The following is a 21827-nucleotide window of genomic DNA, read 5'->3' on the forward strand; positions in this document are numbered from 1 at the left end:
GGGGCATTAGGCAGAAGGAGAGACTATGGCAAATTTTAGAGCAGGATTGAAAGTTTTTTTATAAAAAGCTTTAGAGCAGGAATGAAAGGAAGTAAACTACACTTGGAGGGCCAAGCAGGTGACTTGAGAAATCAAGTGTGCTGTTTGATCTTTGACTTGGAATTTTATGCATTGACATACTTCCAGGATCTTTCATTCCTTCTCCCTGATTCTTCCCTTGGAGTGTGCTGTCTGCATGCATAGTGGCCTGCTAGTGCTTGGAAGGGGAGCATGCACAGTGTGTTTACGGGAGTTGTATGCATGCTTATTGGAGGCATTCTTCCCTTACCAGCTGAATGTTTCTCAAAGGTCATATACCAGTTAAACGCTACCATTTTGCCTCTTAATGCACATGCTTGAGTCTGCTTGCCCAACTCCCAAGATCTTATCAGGAAGCTACTTGTATTAGTCAAGGTTGCCTAGAAAGACAGAACTAATAGGAGACGTATATATATATATATATATATATATATATATATATATATATATATTTGTATTTGAGTATTAAAAAGTATTAACTCATATGATCACAAGGTCCTACAATAGGCTGTAAGTTGAGGAGAAAGGAAGCCAGTCCTAGTCCCAAAGCTGAAGAACTTGGAGACCCATGTTCGAGGGCAGGAAGCATCCAGCATAAGAGAAAGATGTAGGCTGAAAGGCTAAGCCAGTATGACTTGTTTACGTTTTTTTGCCTGCTTTATATTCTAGCTGTGCTGGCAGCTGATTAGATGGTGCCTACCCAGATTAAGGGTGGGTTTGCCTTTCCCAGCCCACTGACTCAAATGTTAATTTCCTTTGGCAACACCCTCACAGACACACCCAGGATCAATACTTGGCATCCTTCAATCCAATCAAGTTAACACTCAGTATTAACCATCACACTGCTGGTCACTAGTTTCAGGGTTTTTCTATCTATCAGGAGACTGCCTTTTGTTGGCACTGGCTGTGGCCAATTATTATTTTAGAGAGACAGTTTAACAACCACCTGACCATCACCTGATGGCCGCCTGACATTTGTGGAGGGGGGGGCTCTCCTGCCCTGCTCCTGCCTGACTAGCTACCTACTGTAATACCTGTACTGTCCAAGCCTATGCAACCCACCAATCCTTAAAACATGTAGCTAAAGCCAGTTACACTTGTACATTTCAAACATAGCCCTGATGACTACATTTACAATCCCTATATCAGTTAAAGTAATAGATAAACTTCAAAATTTCTGTGGCTTAGTACAATAGAGGTTTAGTTTTTGTTCATGTTAAGCCCAAATGGGTTTTCCTGATCAGTGTTGGTGGGATAGGGAGATGTTCCCTATTATGTGAATGAAATATTTCAGCAGCAACTTATGAATGACTTGCCCCATGGACCATATTGTGAATTCTTCAGATTGATAACTGCTGGTGCTGATCCCAATACACCCATTTGTGTGCATTTGATAGTTTCTTCTTTAATTTGGACTAGCATAGGAAGCTTTCCAGTTTGGGAATTCATGATGCCAGTGGCTATTTTCTGTTAGTAAGACATAATTTACTCTATCAATTTTTGCTTTAGGTATACAGTTAATGTATGAAGGGAAACTAGTTTTCTAATTTCTGTGTTTTTCCTATCTTGATAAAATTCAGGAAAGTCCTTAGAAACTCTGCCCAAAGATATGCAGCAAGAGAATGATCTTTATTTTGAAATCTCAGTTTTGAAACTGTTGGTCTTCCTTTTGATAGAAGCTACAAAGGGATGTCTTTAATGTGATGTAAACCCCATCCCAAGTGCTGTCAGATGCCTGCTGAGAGGGCTATGGGGCAAGTAATCATAGTTGTTTACCTGCTGGGTGTTCTCTTAGTGATTGTCTTAAATATTTAATGGAGTCCCTCCTTGTGGTGAACAAAACAGACTTAGCAGGTGAGCCATAGTGATTACTTGCCTTCTGAATGCCTGTTTGAGTTGGCTCTCAAAAGTGGCACCTGCTGGGCTTGATAGCATACATGGTTTTAAGGCCAAACTCCTTGGCTTATGGGTGGAAAAATTATGACAAAAGATTATATAAGATGTCACAGAGCCAGAACTAAGTTTGTGAGCTTTAAATTCTGCAACCTTATGAAAATCACTGTTTATTCTGTTACAAGATTCTATGAAAAGAATGTAAGACAGAAAAGACCTACTCAATATAATACTATGTTTATTTATAGTGGTACAAGAAACCCTCATGTTTATGGGTCATCTGTTCTCAGGTTTTGTAGCTTTATCAGTCATCTGCTCCATGGGAACAGGGTATCCATGTTTATTTCCGAAGACATTGTCAGGATTATTATGTATATTGATTTTCTACTGCAGCAAAACAGATCACCACAAACTCAGCACTTGAAAACAACACCCAATTATTATTATTATTATTATTATTATTATTATTATTATTATTATTATTTGAGATGGAGTCTTTCTCTTTTGCCCAGGCTGGAGTGCAGTGGCACATGCTCAGCTCACTGCAACCTCTGCCTCTGTGGTTCAAGCAATTCTCTTGTCTCAGCCTCCCGAGTAACTGGAATTACAGGTGCTCACCACCATGCCCGGCTAATTTTTTGTATTTTTAGCAGAGACAGGGTTTCACCATGTTGGTCAGGCTGGTCTTGAACTCCTGACCTCAAGTGATCCACCCACCTCGGCCTCCCAAAGTGCTAGGATTACAGGCGTGAGCCACCACGCCCAGCCAGAACAACACCTGATTATTATCTCACAGTTTCTGGGCATGGCATTGCTGCGTTCTCTGCTCAGGATCTCACAAGGCTGAAATTAAGGTATTGCCATGTGGAATTCTCATTTGGATTGTGGCATTCTTTTTAAAACTGATACACGTTGTTGGGAGAATTGAGTTCCTTGCAGTTGTAGAATGAGGTTCTCATTTTTCTGCCAGCCATGGCCCAGGGTCTGTCTTAGCTCCCCGAGATTGCCCTTGAGTCCTAGAATGTGGCCCTCTCATCATATGGCAGCTTACTTATTCAAAGCCAATGGGAAAATCTCACTCCAGTTGGCTGTGACAGAAGCTTACATAATGTCCAGAGTGGCTTATATAACCTCAGGAGTGATTATCCCATTGTCTTTGCCATGTAACGTAACATCACCAGGGAAGTGACTGTCCTAACATATTCACAGGTCCTGTCCACACTCGAGGAAAGGGATTATTCAAGACATGTAGGAAGCCAGAGTTGGGGGTGGTGGCAGGTGGGATTCTTAGAGGCCATCTTAGAATTTTGCCTATCATAGGCGGGGCGTGGTGGCTCACGCCTGTAATCCCAGTACTTTGGGAGGCACGAGGTCAGGAGATCGAGATCATTCTGGCTAACATGGTGAAACCCCATCTCTACTAAAAATACAAAAAAAGAAAAAAAATTAGCCAGGCGTGGTGGCACACACCTGTAGTCCCAGCTACTCAGGAGGCTGAAGCAGGAGAATCGCTTGAACTCAGGAGGTGGAGGTTGCAGTGAGCCGAGATTGCGCCACTGCCCTCCAGCTTGGCTATAGAGTGAGACCCCATCTCAAAATAAAAAAAGAATTTTGCCTATCATATCCTCATAAAGACTAAAATTTAGTCCATGCATAATGTCTATCCTATGAAGCAATCTATATATCCTGATATTTTAAAATGTCTACAAGAAAAAAGTAAACAGAGAAGTATGTTTAAAATAATGTATAGAAGTGTGTATAGAATAATATATGTGAGTGTATATACATAAACAGTATATACATACTTTTTTAAATTTTTTTGAGATGGAGTCTTGCTCTGTCACCCAGGCAGGAGTGCAGTGGCATGATCTTGGCTCACTGCAAGCTCCACCTCCCAGGTTCACGCCATTCTCCTGCCTCAGCCTCCCGAGTAGCTGGGACTACAGGCGCCCGCCACCACGCCCGGCTAAGTTTTTTTTGTATTTTTCATAGAGACGAGGTTTCACTGTGTTAGCCAGGATGGTTTCGATCTCCTGACCTCGTGATCCACCCCCTCGGCTTCCCAAAGTGCTGGGATTACAGGCGTGAGCCACCACGTCCAGCCAGTATATGCATATTTTTAATAGATATTTTAAATTTAACATGTCTAAAGCACAGACCACGATCTCCTGCCCCCCAAGCCTGCTCCTCTCTCTGTTTCCGTATCTCTATTGAGGCAACACGATTCTTCAGGATGCTTATGTCAAAAAAAGTATAGGCATGATTCTCCCTTTCTCTCATGTTGAACATGAATTCATCAGGAAGTCCAATTGCATAATTTATCCAGCATCTGACCACTTCTTACCACTCAGCTGCTACCACCGACATCCAAGCTGCCATCATCGCTGTACTATTTCATGTACAAATCCTGTTAAACTGTCCCTCTCCTTTCACTTCTCCCCGCTATACTCTTTTCTCAACACAATAGTCAGAGGTTATTACATTTTAAGTTATATTACAACTCTGCCCACACACTCTTCAGTGTCTCCTTGTTTCACTGGAGTAAAAGCCAAATTTGCAATTCTTTCAGAGACCTACAGTGCCATACACCATCTGGCACCCTATCATCCACCCCCACCCCTTACTCATACTATGCAAGCCACACTAGTCTCCTTGTTCCTACAACGTGCCACTTACACACCCACCTCAGGGGCTTTGCACTGGCTACTCCCTCAGCTGAAATACTCTTCCCCCAATATCTGCATGGCTCATATCCTCTCCCCTTTAAGACCGTTGTTCAAATGTTACCTGACAGTGAGGCCTGATACCCTTGGTACTCCTTACTCCTCTTGTCATGCTCTGGTTTTTCCCCATAATCTTACCATCTTCTAACATGTAATTTATTCATTTATCTTTGTATTGTTTACCATCTGTCTTCTATCACTAAAATGTAAGCTCTATGAAGGTGAAGATTTTGTTGGTTTTTTTTCCACTGATGTATTCCCAACACCTAGAACAATGTTTAGTACATAATAGACATTCTTGTTGAATATTGTTCAATATTGTTGAATATATTATCTATGTATAATTTATGTGTATGTTTTATGTCATTAAATATATTATATATTGACATATGAACTTAATACATATTTACAGGAAAAGGTGAGGAAGGACTTGTACCAACCTGTTAATAATTGCTATCTCTACAGATGGCAGGGTTAGAGCTTTTGATTTTACTTGTGCTTTAAATTTTTCCTGTGTTCATATTATTTTTATAATCATGAAAAATGTTAAGATATTCTAAAATCTTAGACTCTCTATATCTTATATGAAATTATGTCTTACCAGGTTATTGTGAGTCTTCTTAAGGTTATAAACAATTATCGAAAATCATGATTGAAATAATACAATATCTAAACAAGTCAACTTGCCTTGCTGTATCTTTGGGGAATTCAGATAGATTATTTTCTATTCACCTTTGCCTTTCTTTCCTGGGATTTATTCCAACTAGGAGCATTGTCTGAGATTGTCCCAATAGCATGTACATAAACTGCATTTGCAGATGACCTGCTCTTGTATTAGGCGACTTCTTGGAATGCATACTCTATTTACAAATATCTTCACCATTACAATCATTCTGTCCTTGCTTTCAACTGGCATTGTGCCTCTGAATTCAATTTTCTTTAGTTAGTTGCACTTTAGTTTATCATCTGTGACACTTTCTGCCCTTTTCTTCTTATTAGATTCCAAGAACACATGAAAACAAATACACTAATGCAAAACAAGTCATTATTTAGTCAATCTAAAGTATTATATTCTATTATTTAATTCAGTATTTCCTTCCATTTGTATAGTTATGGAGAGAATTTTCAGAGCCATCACATGCAGTATTTGCTTTTTGCCTACAATAAGAATGAACACTTGGACTCAACATTTAAATAGAAAAGGTTCATTCAGCAAAGGGAATGTCAGAAATCAACTAAAAAGTAGGGCAGGCCTTATGCATGAATGGATTTGGTGGTCCATTTATTTGTTACAAATTCAGGAGAGGTAGGAAACCCATCAGCACCTAGATCTCCTCTGCCATGGAAGGCCAATACCCAGAGTTACACAATTGACACTAAGGTGGTGTGATCTAAACTCTGTAGCTCTTCAGTCCCATGCAGCTCTTCCATGTAAAGATTTCCTCTGATTTTTTAAAGCCTGTTATAGACAACTCAATAGTACTTATCCTTGTCATGGAGCACTTAAAGATAATGGGGCTCCAGGCTCTGAGATTCTATGACTGAGAGCATTAAAGCCCATTTTGCCTGCCAGATCTTTGTGGTGTAGCACTCCCGCACCCCCACAGTGGCTGCTGAGAGCTAGCCTGGCAGGAGAGGTCATTCTCTATTCTCTGTAACACCTTCTGGTCTATCAGTTATGCTTCTGTTACAAAGGGAAATGTGCAAAATTGAAAACACTAAGAGACAAAGCTCTGTGGATCAGCTGAAATTCATTTGCTCTTGTCAATCTTCTCTCAGTTTCTGTTACTTAGTGTGAACCAGTTTGAGAACCTTTCCTGAGAAGAAGGGTAGATTGGATAGTGGACATAAGAATTGCAGATGAGCAGGAGGGTAAGGAAGGTTAGAGGTTAGAAGTTAGGGGGATTACTAAGACTTAAATAAAATATAGAATGGGGAAGCAGTGGGTAGTGAAAACAAATACAAGTCCCACAGTTCTAAGAATCCAACAGACTTTGCTGCATTGGCAGTAGAGAAAAAATGCCTCAGCTCCAAGCATGATCATTTATTTTGTCAGGAATTTAAAGAATCATGTACAGACACTATTCTACAAGCCATTAGGATTGATCCTATGTGTAGGTAAGACAGGCCAAACTCAATTCTCTCTCTCTTATTTCATGGAAATCAAGGGACTGACTTGGAACATTGGCTCCCTCAGCTTGTCTGGTTACTAGAATTTCTCACCAATAGATTACCTTTGGGGAGAAAGTATTGCTTTAGATTGTTGTTAAAGTTGTACATATCTTTCTAGAGAAAGGAAATACACTGAACATTAATAAATAGTATTATATTATCACCAATTTATTTAACATTTCCTTTGACCACCTTTGAGAGACTGGAAAATATAACAAGTATATGTTGATGGCTCCAAGAGCTAAACCATCTTTAATTAGATCCATTAATTGGAAAGGCCCCATGAGGACAGAAACTAGGTAACATTTTTAAGTAGACATATCTTTGATTGGAAAGAACTAAGCACTCCCAGAAATATATTTAACTGTTGCCTTCTAGAAAGGCTGCTTTGTCTCACACGGTCTAACTTTTGAGACTCTAATGGTGTGAATATTAAACCAAGAATGACCAAGCAGGCACCGTGTGGAACAATAGAGCAGATTTTTTTGGCAGGTGTTCCTTTCAATATTAGTAATATTTGTATTTGCAAAACTCCTTACAAATTTTGAAACCCTTTCACACACAAATTTTTATAAAACAACTTGGAAAACAAGAAAAAGCACAAAGATGAGAATCAGCTGTGAGGCCGAAATATGAAGATAACCAATGTTACCATTTTGGTGTGCAGGAGATAAATATTAATGATAAAATTGAGGCATTGAAACTTTGGGTGACTTCATTGGGGTGGTGTGGCTGATGGGCATTTTTGAGCTCCATTGACTGATTTGATATGGAGAGTTGGGGTTATCTGGTGAACAGGAATGATTCTTTCCTTTATACTTGCTTATTACTCTTTCTCCCTGTTTGGAATCTATTTAGACATCCTGTGCTTCTTTCATCTCCCTTCTCCTTTTCTTCCAGCCCCTGCAAAGGATAAAATGAACTCCTGGGCCTTGCCTTTTCATATGGTTACAGGAACTAACCTGGATTAGCACAGTTTTCCAGAAACAACAGCTGCTACCTCAAATAGGCAATTATTGTTCCTAGTTTGTAAATTTTAGACAATAAACACAGGTAATTTAGGCAATTTTTAGGGAATTAGGGAATTTCATTAATGATTTTTGAATTTCATTAGGGAATTTCATTAATGATTTTAAAATGGAAAAATTCACTCTCCTCACACTCTGCCATCCTTCCTTGTTCTCCTCTCCCACCTAATTGGCCTCATCAAGCATGTTGATCATCACCATTCCTTAGCCTCTCCTCCTTCCCTCAGCCACGATGGAAACACTTTAAAGACACCCTCTGCATTATCTGATGCTTCACCTCTTCTCCTGTGCTCAGCCCATACAAGACTCCAGCTCTGAATAGACGCAGCTCTGCTTTCTCAGTGTGACCTTCCTCTCTTCCAGGACTAACCACTTGAATTTTATTCCTGATCACATCCTTTCTTCCCTTGACCATTTTTGCCTTCAATTATCCCACCATGTTGCTAAATTCAGTCCTTATCTTATTAGACTTTTCTATAGCACTGGATACTGTTGCTTCCCCTAAGTTCTACTTAGAAAATAACTTCTTCCCTTATGGACAAATTACTTGTGTTTATTATCTAAAATTTACAAACTAGGAACAATAATTTTTAAATTCTCATAGCCAAGAAATTCAAAGGAAACTATTATGGTCATACTTTTTCCAGGATCCTTCAATGTATGTAATATGCTTTTGTATAACCACAGGCATGTACACCATTATCATTTAATGTATTAAATATTTTCCATATGAGTAACTGTTCTTCTATAGCATGATTTTAATTAGATGCATAATATTCTGTTGTATGAACGTACTATTATTTACTTAACCAACTCCCTCCAGTTGAATATTCGTGTTATTCTAATAAATCACTAAGATAAATAATGCCATAGTTCATACTTTTACATGTAAAGATATGTGCATAGCTTTGATAATTATCACAGGATAAATTCCTAGATATGAAATTGACAGGTCAAAGAGTAGATATTTATACTTTTTAGGCTCTGGATACACATCAATAAACCTATTTCCAGAAAGGTTATAGAAATCTGTTCACACATTATAGATGCAGTAAAGCCTTCAGGTTAAGAGCATGAGCTTTGGAGTTCTTGTCCATTCCTGTCACTGTTATCACCTTTTTCTTCTAGCACTAAATATTGTGTTCCCCAATGTTCAATTTTTAGTCTTTTTGTTGGACAAGTTCTCTCTTGCAATAACCATGCAATTAACTTAAATCTTACCTATGCAATTAACACAGAGGACTGATGACTCCAAGATTAGTATCTCCAGCCCCTCCCACTTGTAATGTGTGTCCATTTCGAGTTCGTATCATTTCCCTCAAATTTCCTGTGTTCCCCACTTCAAGGAACTCTTCCATGTTTACTCAAGCCAGAAACCTCAATGTTATCTATCCTCCATGGGGATGGGAGAGTGCATACTCCCACTTTCCCAGAATAAAAAAAACTCTTTGGGGCAACTATAGTGCTTTAAAAGTGATGGGTAAACAAAATTCTCTTTTATTTAACTGGCGAACAGCCTAAGGTTTGTTTTTCTCACCATCAGCTTCTAAATTGTCTTTCTTACTGCATGTTCCTTTTCTTCTTGCCCATTGTGACCTGTCCCTCAGCTGCCCAGATTTCACAGGAGAGGTTAGACAGGGGCTACTGTTGTCCCAGAGTTGGCAGAGACAATTGTGTTTACTACTTGGTGCTGCCTCAGACCCAGTGGTCTGTACAATATGTGACCCTCCCTCAGCAAAACAAAGCAGACTCAGCCATCCTAGTGCTGCTATGGGTAGCCTAAGTCTATAGATTATACCTCTCTAAAATTGGCTTTCTTCTCTTCATGCTTACTGGTATTGCCTTAATTCAGATTTTATCCTTAGGGAGAGGAAGAAAACCAGTTTGTTTTTTTGGAAGATAACTTTGATGGATGTGTTTGCCTTTGGCTGTGCTCCTTTGAGCCAGTCTCTCTCATTCAAGGCAGTTAATCTCTGTAAGTCTCATCTGATAAGAGAGGATGATAACAGTACCTACTTCATGGGGTGGTTGTAAAAGGTATAAAATAATGCATAAGAAAGTGCTGAGCGGAGTTCCAGACACAGAGTGAACATCCAACAAATGTGAGCTTATCATCATCATTGTTGTCTTTGAAGACTCACTGTAAAGGTCTCAAGCTGCTCCTGATTTCTCTAAACAGAGTTCGTTGTCTTCCAATTATGTTTGAACGTCTTCTACTTGGACACTTATTTTATCTCAATATTTCTATCTTTCCTAGACTGTAAGTAACTCAAGGGTAATGACTATTTGAATTCATTTTTCTATCCTCAACACTAAGCAATGTGTCTGGTGCATAGGAGGTGGTAAATAAAGATTTTTTGGAAGAGTACACTGGACGAATGATTTATGCTTAAGTTTTTGTTTCTGCATCTGGAATTCTCAAATATCAATCGATATAATTCACTCTGTTAACAAACTAAAAAAGGAAAAATCACATAATCTAAAATTACATGACTAAAAGGTATAAGAATTAAGGGATAAGATGACGTGATCATGTGGCAAGAAAATCCAAAACACTTTACAGGTAAGATATTAAAGTTAATAATTGAATGTAGCAAGATTGATGGAAACAAATTTAATATTAAAAAGTCAATTATATTTTTATGTACCAATTATAAGCATTAGAAAATAAAATACTGATGTCATTTACAATAACATGAAGTTTTTAAACGCCAAGATACAAATATAACAAATTATGTGTAAGAACACTACATGGGAAACTACCCAACTTTGCTAAGAGAAATTTTAAGAGCCTTAAAAAAATTAAGAGATATTTATGGATTGAAAGACTCAGTTTTGTATAGGTGTCAATTCTCCCCCAAATTGTTAGATTCAAAAAATACCAATAAAAATCCCAGGAATGTATACGTATGTGTATAAACTGCAAATTGATTCTAAAATTTGTATGTAAATGCCAGAGATCAAAAATAGTCAAGACAATCTTGAAGAAGGACAAAGTTGGAGAATTTGCACTACCAGATACTGAGCCTTATTACACAACTGTGTTATTTAAGACAGTATGGTATTGGCATAAGGGCAGATATCTAGATCAATAATAGAACAGAGAGTTCAGAAACAGATCCAAATATATATGGATAGTTGATTAATGAAAGCGATGGCACAGTAGAGTGATGGGAAGAGGTATTGCTTTTTCCCTCAAAACAGTGCTGGAGCAATTGAATATCCATTTCAAAAAAAAAAAAGAAATTTTGACTCCTAGCTCATATTATACATGAAAATCATTTTCAGTTGGATTATAAATTTAAATGTGAAAGTTAAAACAAGAAAGATTCTAGGAAAAGCATAGAAGAATATCTTCATGAGGTTGGAGTACGGAAAGATTTCTTGAATAAAACCAAAAAAGTACTAACCATAAATTTAACAATTGAAATATTTGACTATATCATATTAGGGACCTCTGAATAAAAAGACACCATTAAAAGAGTGGAAAAACAAGCCATAGAATAAGAAAAATATTTGTAATACATATATCTTGCAGAGGGCTCTTATGCAGAATATAGAAGAAACTTTTACAAGCCAATTTTTAAAAATCAGACAACCCAACAGGAAAAAAGTCCAAAGTTCTGAACAAGCACTTCATGGAAGAGAGTAGAAATAGATGATAGGTATATGAAAAGTTGCTCAACTTCATTAATCATAAGTAGGAAAATTATAAATTTATTGTCCAAATTTGGACACTTTTGAGAATGAAAGGCATATTATTAAATAGTTATGTCAGGGAAACAGACTTAAACCAGGATTTATGGTCACCCTAGTCATCAGAGATAATCAAATTACTTTCACAAGGAGATGCAACCACATATCTATCAGAATTGTCAAAATTTTTTTTTAAAACCTGACGACATCAAATGTTGGTGATGATATAAATCAACTGGAACTCTCATACACTTCTGGTTAGAAAGTAAATTGGTACAAGTACTTCGCAAAACTTTAAAAATATATATTTTGAAGCTGAACTTGTAAATAACTCAGCAATTTTATTGTAAGTATATGCCTATGAGAAATGCATATGTGCACTAAGTATGTACAAGAATTTAGGGGCATGGAGGTGGCTTCTGGGGTGGTGATAATATTCTATGTGTTGATCTTGGTGGTAATTGCATAGATCTGTTCATTTTGTAAAAATCCATTAAGCTGCATACTTACAACTTTGGAGCCTTTCTACATGCATGTTAATCTTCAAAAGACATTAAAAAAGAGAAACTAACATATTGGTGCAATGAATAGAAGATATCTGGAAAATTAACTTCTCAAAGAGAAATGTCAAAAAGAAAAAAATCCAAATATAAAATTTAGCTGTGTAAATTTACTTGTAGTTTCAAGTGTTTAAAATATGTGGCTCTTGCCTTCAACAAAGAATATTTTAAAATATATTTTTATCTCAATATCCATGATCCAAAACCTTCATATCTTATTGTTTTCTCCTATTGTATCAGAACACTAGATTGACCTTCCTCACTGAAAATCAAGGTCATGTTAATTCACTAAGACCCTTTCACTCGTAGTGGTTTCGCTCTAGCCATTCAAATATGGACCATTGTTTTTAATATTAAATGGAGTTTGTTACTCAATGTTTGATGTTGATAATTGTACCTCTGTATTTTAAATGTCACCTCCTGACATCTTTTGGGGTACAGAAGGAAAATCCTTAAACCTCTACATTTATCTTACCTTTTTTGTATATAGATTTGACAACATACATAATTATTTAGTAATAGTAAAAATATAGAGTATTAAAAGTAAATGTAAATATGACAGCATTATAGGCACAAATATTTTTTACTAACAAGTGTACCCAGTCAAAGATAAAAATTGATCACTGGTTTAATTAAAATGCTTTGAATACCCAGAGGAGAAACAATTGCTGGAATTCTTATCTGGTGGTGTGGTCATGATCAAGATAGTTTTATGTTCAGCTCTCTATGGCTGCAGGGATTGGAGGAGGTCATGTTGGTTTGGGATTTTTTTGGTTGATTAATATTTGGCTTGGGTTTGATTTCTTTAGGATGTTCATTGTGATGAAGGAGGCAGGTGAAGGAGTTTATGCATTACAAAATTAGGTTACAGTGTATAAAATAACTTTTAAAAAGTTATTTTTGAATATCTGTTATGAAGAATGGAAAAAAATGTAAATAAAAAATGAATAGTTAATATTCAATTTTAATTGACTTCTTTCTTGTTTCCTAGGCGGACCAGATATCTGGTTTTCACATAAGATCTGTTCTCTGTGTCCCTATTTGGAATAGCAACCACCAAATAATTGGTAAGAGATGACCTAAATAGTTAAACTGCTTGAATAAAGAAACAGAAATTTGCTTTAAAATATTCCCATATTGATCTAATTAAACTAAAGAGCTTCTGCACAGCAAAAGAAACTACCATCAGAATGAACAGGCAACCTACAGCATGGGAGAAAATTTTCGCAATCTACTTATCTGACAAAGGGCTAATATCCAGAACCTACGAAGAACTCAAACAAATTTACAAGAAAAAAACAAACAAACCCATCAAAAAGTGGGCAAAGGATATGAACAGACGCTTCTTTAAAGCAGACATTCATACAGCCAACAGACACATGAAAAAATGCTCATCATCACTCACCATCAGAGAAATGCAAATCAAAACCACAATGAGATACCATCTCACACCAGTTAGAATGGCAATCATTAAAAAATCAGGAAACAACAGGTGCTGAAGAGGATGTGGAGAAATAGGAACACTTTTACACTGTTGGTGGGACTGTAAACTAGTTCAACCATTGTGGAAGACAGTGTGGCGATTCCTTAAGGATCTAGAACTAGAAATACCATTTGACCCAGCCATCCCATTACTGGGTATATACCCAAAGGATTATAAATCATGCTGCTATAAAGACACATGCACACCTGTGTTTGTTGCAGCACTGTTCACAGTAGCAAAGACTTGGAATCAACCAAAATGTCCATCAGTGACAGACTGGATTAAGAAAGTGTGGCATATATACACCATGGAATACTATGCAGCCATAAAAAATGATGAGTTCATGTCCTTTGTAGGGACATGGATACAGCTGGAAACCATCATTCTCAGCAAACTATCGCAAGAACAGAAAACCAAACACCACATGCTCTCACTCATAGGTGGGAACTGAGCAATGAGATCACTTGGACACAGGAAGGGGAACATCATACACCAGAGCCTATTGTGGGGACAGGGGAAGGGGGAGGGATAGCATTAGGAGATATACCTAATGTAAATGACGAGTTAATGGGTGCAGCACACCAACATGGCACGTGTATACATAAGTAACAAAGCTGCACATTGTGCACATGTACCCTAGAACTTACGTATAATAAAAAAAATAAAAATAAAAAAATAAAGATCACCTAGAGCAAAAAAAAAAAAAAAAAGTAATGGCAAAAACTACAATTACTTTTGCACCAAACTAATACAAAGTCTAATGAAAGTTCCCATCAGTACTTTTGTTTGTAATAACAAAAAACTGCAAATAACCCATATGTCCATAATAGTAGAATGGATGGATTGAGGTATATAGTCATTCAATAGAATACCAACACAGTAGTGAAAATGAGAGTAAATTTTTGCTATACAAACAATGTAGATTAATGACAGGAAAATCAAAAAATAAATAAATAAAAATAAAATACTCCCATATCCTTTTTATGTGTTCCCTCTTTTTATGGCCAGGATTCATCAAACTATGTCTCACACTCTTGTATAATTTCATAAGCGCGGACTGCTAATGAATCAACACTCTCCACAACTTGAACAAATATTTATTAAGTTGAAAGAACCAATAAATTTTAAAGTTGGAGAGAATCTGCGTTATCAACCAATAGAACTCTTTTATCTCACCCTGTGGAAATAGAGGCAGAGAGAGAGGGAAAAAAAGCCAGAGAGAGAGAGAGAGACAAATGACCTCAAGAAAGCCACAAAGTTAGTAGCAAGGTCAGGAATAAAACTCAGGTTTCCTAACTCCTAGTACAGACTTTCTTACTATGTTAATGTGTTTGCATCTGTGCTTTTATACATGGTGTAAAGGAAAAGGAAGAAAGAACATTCTCTATTGGACATAATACTGAGCATGCGTTTTCTGCCTGGGCAGTTCTGAAATAGGCCACATTTTCCTCACAATAAGGGAATCATGGGCAAAAACAGCTTCCAATTTTTCTCTTCCTCCATTCCCCTTTCCTTCTCCTCAAAAAACTCAGTTAGGAAAGCATCAAATTCAAGAAAGAAGCCCAGGCAAGGAGAATTCATGGTTGAAATAGAGAAGTCATGAAGGATGGAGGAATTAGTTGAAATTACTGAAACACAATAAAAATGTAACTTTTTTCCCTAAGAGACATAAGAACACTAATTCATTTGGTAACTGATGCATCTATTTGCCTCTCTCTGCTTCCCCCTAAAATTGCCTGTTAAAGTCTAAGACACTGCTGCTTATTAAAGGATTTAGTATTCTGTTAGTGTTTTTAAGATCTGAATTCTGAGATAATTTTTTTTCATTAGCTTAATCTGCATAAGAATATTGGTATGTTACTGAATATAAAGAATATTCTAAGATTTGGGATCTAAGCCAAATCTTAATCTAGTACAAAGACTTAAACTACATCATGCACAGAGTTTTAAATAAATTTATGTTTAAAGGAAAAGTCCATAGGAAACACCATGTGTTACCTGTAATCTCATAGTCCTACATTTCACTCCTAAAAGTAAACATCCATTATTACTTCAAGATTAGGACTGTAGTTTGCCTGGTTACATGCTAATAGTTTTGTGTTTCATTATTTATATATATGTCTTCTTGCATACGATGACTTACCTCTCTGGTGGAAAGTTGGGTGTTTTTAAAAATACAAGCATACTTTAGAATTACAGCTAGTTTTTTGTGTGTGTGTACTAAATGGGGACACAGGCTAATGGTTTTCAAGATAGTTGATTTTTCTTGTTAAACTTGTGTATTTTGAAAGTCGTGCCCTGAAACATCTGATATAATACCAGAAGTGAACTTTGGAAAAAGTAATCACTCATAAATTAAGTTTTTTAGAACTATATGTACCCCCTGGTAGCAGGAAACAGAACTGACTTTGCTTTGAAGGTTAACTGTATTGTATCAACTTTTATTGCTTGTAGTAATTCCTAACATTTCTTGAATGTTTATTCTGAGTGAAGCAATGCGCTAAATGAACATTCTAACATCTCATATAATCTTCATAACCCTCTTAGTTAACATTTTAATCCCCATTTTACAGATGAGGAAATTGACTGCTAAAAAATTTAGGTAGGACGGGCGCGGTGGCTCAAGCCTGTAATCCCAGCACTTTGGGAGGCCGAGATGGGCGGATCACGAGGTCAGGAGATCGAGACCATCCTGGTCTACACGGTGAAACCCCGTCTCTACTAAAAAATACAAAAAAACTAGCCGGGCGAGATGGCGGGCGCCTGTAGTCCCAGCTACTCGGGAGGCTGAGGCAGGAGAATGGCGTAAACCCAGGAGGCGGAGCTTGCAGTGAGCTGAGATCTGGCCACTGCACTCCAGCCTGGGCAACAGAGCGAGACTCCATCTCAAAAAAAAAAAAAAAAAATTTAGGTAATGTGCCCAAGGTCACACACCTGATGGTGGAGTTGAAATTTGAACTCAGACCGTCTAAGTCCAAATCTTATGCTCTTAATCACAATGTCATACTGCCTCTTTTAAGTATTGTGCTTCAGATAATTTTATATATATATATATATATTCAGTTGAAATATATATATATAACTGAATACACACACATATTCAGCTACATATATACTCAGTTGTATATATAATCATGTGTGTGTATATATATATATACACACACACACACACATACATATAATATATGGGGGATATATTAGAGTTACTGTAACTAGTCATCTAAAATCAGATTAAAGCCTTGGTAGAACTCCAAACTTTACTGAGATCTAGTCTAAATAAATCGGCCTTAAAGAGAGACTGCATTGTCCTACATCTCAGATTTATTCTCATGAAATCGGCAGGCACTTGAGAGACCAGAGTTTAAAGTGAGTGCAGTTCCCTGAAGAAGGCATAGAGTTAGCTGTGGCTACTCTGTTAGAGAAACACAATGTCCAGTACTAAAAATGACCACATAATCCACTCTTTCCCCACAGGAGTGGCTCAAGTGTTAAATAGACTTGATGGGAAACCTTTTGATGATGCGGATCAACGACTTTTTGAGGTAAGAAAATAAGTTAATAAACCAAGGTTTATATGGAGTCATCAATAGTCCCCTGGTTGCAGCCTGCCCAAATTCGAAAAGATAAACAATTATTAATCAATTATTATTATACTTAAATGGAGGGCAAAATTTTCAGGAAGATTTAAGGAATATGTAAATGCTTAAGTGAGATTTGATCCTATTTTTTACGAACTGGATTATTTTGTATCCATCCATTATTTTTATCCTAATTTTATTACAGAATTACCCTCTCTTTCTCCCAAAGTGTTATTTTCTTATTTTTGTCTTGCTTGTGTGTGTTCAGAGTCATGAAACCCTGAGCCAGCTCTGCCAGGTGTACTGTCCTTACATTTCTCTTGTTTACATGCTTCCATTAATTCACTCCAGGCACTCTAGCTGGAGAAGTTAGCCTTGAATGGGCTTCCTCATAGACTGTACCAGTAGCCAACATGAAGACCCATGATTATCTTTCTTTAGTCAAGAATACCTCATAGCTTCTTTATTAATGGTTCTAACTCAATCCTCCTTCCCCTTAACACTTACCTTATGGTTACATTAACTTGGTTTCTTTACCAAAGTATTTTATAGCCTAGCGACTAAAAGAGGTTGCTTTGGTTAAATAGAATGGATTAACTAAAATCAGTCCACAACCTAAATAAATTAAGAACCCATTTAAACAGACTGTAAGTATGTTTTTAAACATATGAAGTAGTTTCTCTACAATGACATTAAATTCATAATTTTTCCTCGTGTGCAGTGTGAGCTATAAAGTTGTCATATAACAATAGTAATTAAGAATTTTAATGTGCCTATTTTCCCAAGGCCTACCTCTGTGTACAATAAGATTGTATTTTCAGACCCATCCCTGGTGACTGCCTGCTTTCATATTAGATTTTGCCAATGAGTTGCTGCAATGTTTAATTAGCAGGTTCGCCCTTTCCTAGGCTTTTGTCATCTTTTGTGGACTTGGCATCAACAACACAATTATGTATGATCAAGTGAAGAAGTCCTGGGCCAAGCAGTCTGTGGCTCTTGATGTAAGTACAGTATTTATGTCAGGTTTATATGCTGTCAGCTCTAATTTTATGAGAGAAAAAATTTCCCTGGTTATGGGGCTTAATTTCTCAAATTTTAATTATCTATTCATTGGGCCTTAATCATTTTAGGTTGTGGGTTTAAATCTCATGAGGTCCAGAGAAACACAATGTTGCACATAATTTCAGGGGTTCACAGATGCCCTGAAGCCCATTCATATAAGTACTATGTTTAGATGTAGATTTTTAAAATTACATTTATTAAATAGTGACAATCCAAAGATAATTTGGCAGGATTTCAAATTTATTTTAAACTTAGATTTGAATATATATAGATAATCTATAAAGTCACAACTTTTCTTATCATAGGAGAAAACTTCACTATGAGGATATATGACCTAGATGGGGAAAACTACTCTTGTCATTGTCTGATTTCCTTTCTTCCTCCCTCCCCTAACACATGTCCCATCAAGAACCTCGACCTGTTCCCATATCTGCACACATGTCCTCTCAGACACTAATTTCCAAAAGAGCAGTTGTAATCTCAGATGCTTGTTTTGACTCAAGACTTATTTTTAATCTAGCTTCTGCTCTGTAGACTTTTTTTTTTCTGAGTCTCACTCTGTTGTCCAGGCTGGAGTATGGTGGTGCCATCTCGGCTCACTGCAACCTCCATCTCCTGGGTTCAAGCAATTCTTCTGCCTCAGTCTCCTAAGTAGCTGGGATTACAGGCATGCACCACCATGCCCAGCTAATTTTTGTATTTTTAGCAGAGATGGGGTTTTACTATGTTGCCCAGGCTGGTCTCGACCTCCTGACCTCAGGTGATCTGCCTGCCTTGACCTCCCAAAGTGCTGGGATTACAGGCATGAGCCACCACACCTGGCCTGCTCTGTAGATTTTGCCAAAGATTTTCTTTATATCTATGAAATACTTACTAAGTAGGCAAGATAAAATGTCAGTGCCAAGATGAAAGTATATAGAAGAGTATGATATAATACACATGAAATCTTCAAAGTATTCTATGTGTCAAGCCAGATATAAGAAGTAGGCAAACTGATGTTACCTGCACTGCTCTGATTTGAGATGTAAAAGTTGTAAAATTATAGTTATCTATCTATATGCTTTTAATTTTATGGCTAAATCATGAATTCTAGAAGCACGGGGATTTTTATTTGCAATGCCTAGCAGGGTGCTTAGCACAAAGGGGGGATTTATTGAATAATTTTTTAATGGAGGGTGGGAGGAAAAGAAGGAGGAAGGAAAGAATCCCTTCCCTTGGTAAGGGATGCTTTTTGTTCTTCTGAGACAGCCCTGCTTTGTTTATATGTAATGTCTTTTTATAGTAAGGACTAAAAACAGTATCTATAGGATGAATCAATAAATGAGTGAACTGTAAATATGCAACCAACTGATGAGAATCATTAGTAGAGCATTAAGGGTTGTGTGAAGAACTGTTTTCAAATCCTGGATCTGTCACTCACCTCAACTGTGTGAATTAAATGAGATGAGGCATGTGAAGATGTTAATAAGCATTCAATAAAATCATAGCAATAATACTATTATTATTTGCAGTAGTATATTTATTACTGAGAAATCACCATGGATTGGGGGGAAATAGCAACGGACAGGAATTTAGAACAGCAAATGTTGAGTTATACCTCCTTCACCATCATCAAATTCTCATCTCCACAGTGTTGCTTCACCCATTGTTTTTCAGTACCTGCAGCTATAAAAAGAAGGACACACCATACACTAGTCCTATCTAAATCCTACTTCATTATGTCACAGTATAATTAACACACAAAGAGAAAACATCTTACATATGCCCATATTCTCACTCCTCACCTACCTCTGGCACATCATCATCCTCTTGAGAAGGAGCTAGAATAACTGAGTTCCAGCATGAATGGCCATTTACCCCCAGATGGGAAGATTCAGTAAAAGTTATCACTCTTACTGGCACTACCCCTACCCCAATGAACCACAGTTACCATTACCTAGAAAACACTCATGTACCCTAGAATTTCTGGCCATAGTCTCCTTACCCATGAATTGCTTATTTCAGTTCATAGTGAACACCTCTTGTTTATATAACTCAGATCCCTCCATCCTTAGACACAAAAATTATTACCGACTCTGACAAATCTCAGCCCAACTCTTAACCTTGCCACAATCTTAAACTTTCAAGAAGTTGACTTATAGGTGTTGACTTGTATGTTCCACATGCTTTATTTTGTGCCAGTGTCGAAAGTGGCATTCCCAGTCAGAATTATGGCATTGCCATCTCGCTCTCACCGCTTCCACTCTCAGCCAACTTCCACCCCACCGAGTATGAAATTCTTGACACTAGTGATCAGGTGGCATCCACCCCACTCCCTGGCCTGGGAATCCATATGCAAGAGTATCTGGAAGGATTTCTTACCCTGAGGACTTTATAAAGACAAAAAGTGATTTTTGAGAGCCACTAAACCCAAACTCAGGAATGAGATATACATATATTACAATATACATCAACTTCTGAATATATATTTTTAAATGTATTTATATATATTATATATGAATATGTGTAAGTGTAATATTTTTCTAAATATTTCTGTTAAAAGTATGTATTTATAACTTGCTTAGTCCCATAAAAGATTTGAGCTACTTTATGAGAATATAAATGATCCAACAGATTTTTTAAAAAATAAAATAGTAATAACAGAACTGAGAAAGAGAGAAAGCCAGGAGGAACAGAACCAAATGCCATGTTATCCTTCTATCATTCCTATCCCTTCTTTCTGAGATCCTGGGCTAGCCCTTTGCCCTTTTCCATTGTGGCTAAGGAAAGATTCCCCACTCAGGTGTGCCCAGGTTCCTCTTCTCCTTGTGTGGTTTCATTTTTGCTTATTCTCTTCCATTATTGTCCTCCTTGACCTTGACCTCAAAACAGCTGTGTCTAAATGTAGCTCTTTCAGTCCCATAACCTTGTTGCAGTGTCTTTTTTTTTTTTTTTTTTTTTCAGTTAGCAACAAGAGTGGAGGGAAATAATCCATTCCACAGCAATCAGTGATAAAACCACCCTAGAATCTTTTCCTTCCTTAAAAAGGGAGCACAAGTAGTTCATGGCCTAGAAAGTTAATGGGAATATACGTCTTGCTGTGTTGTTCATGAGACTCAAGAAACAGCACCACACTGTTCTCTTCTGTCTTTTAAAAATCCTATCCCCAAAGCATTTTTTCATAAAAATACTTCCCTCTGTGGTACATCCTCTGAAAGTAAATATTCTCCAGATAAATTCCCAGGAAAGACTAATAATCCCCACAAATGGGGCAGAGTCTCTAAAACACTCAGAGCTCACTGGAAGTACACTCAAAAAAAAAGATAGGGCTTTACCTTTATTTTTTTCTCCCAAACAGCCACTGATTTCTGTATATTTATTTAATACTGGCTCCTTTTCCTAATGATTTTGTTACCAGGAAGTACAGGAATCCTCAGTTCATGTCTTACTTGGGAGAAAGAATTCAGCCAAGAGACCAATTAGTAATGTAAGCAAAAGATCTATTGAAAGAAAATAAAGAGTATAGAGTTTATTGAGGGAAGGACACTCCAAGAGAGGAGCAGGCTGGTCCAGCT

At 37.1% G+C, this 21827-nt stretch overlaps 1 protein-coding gene across 2 annotated transcripts in view; it reads left to right on the forward strand.

Annotated features, from left to right (window-relative positions):
• PDE11A (phosphodiesterase 11A) overlaps positions 1–21827 on the forward strand; it is a 482346-nt gene that overhangs the window by 265180 nt on the left and 195339 nt on the right. For both annotated transcript variants that reach the window (XM_010382456.1, XM_010382461.1), the window contains 3 exons: positions 13142–13217; positions 17108–17175; positions 18120–18212. In XM_010382456.1, coding sequence (XP_010380758.1) covers positions 13142–13217; positions 17108–17175; positions 18120–18212 — 237 coding nt within the window. The remainder of the gene's footprint in view (positions 1–13141; positions 13218–17107; positions 17176–18119; positions 18213–21827) is intronic.

Source organism: Rhinopithecus roxellana, chromosome 14, assembly GCF_007565055.1.
Source record: "Rhinopithecus roxellana isolate Shanxi Qingling chromosome 14, ASM756505v1, whole genome shotgun sequence".
In the NCBI taxonomy this organism is placed as follows: Eukaryota; Metazoa; Chordata; class Mammalia; order Primates; family Cercopithecidae; genus Rhinopithecus; species Rhinopithecus roxellana.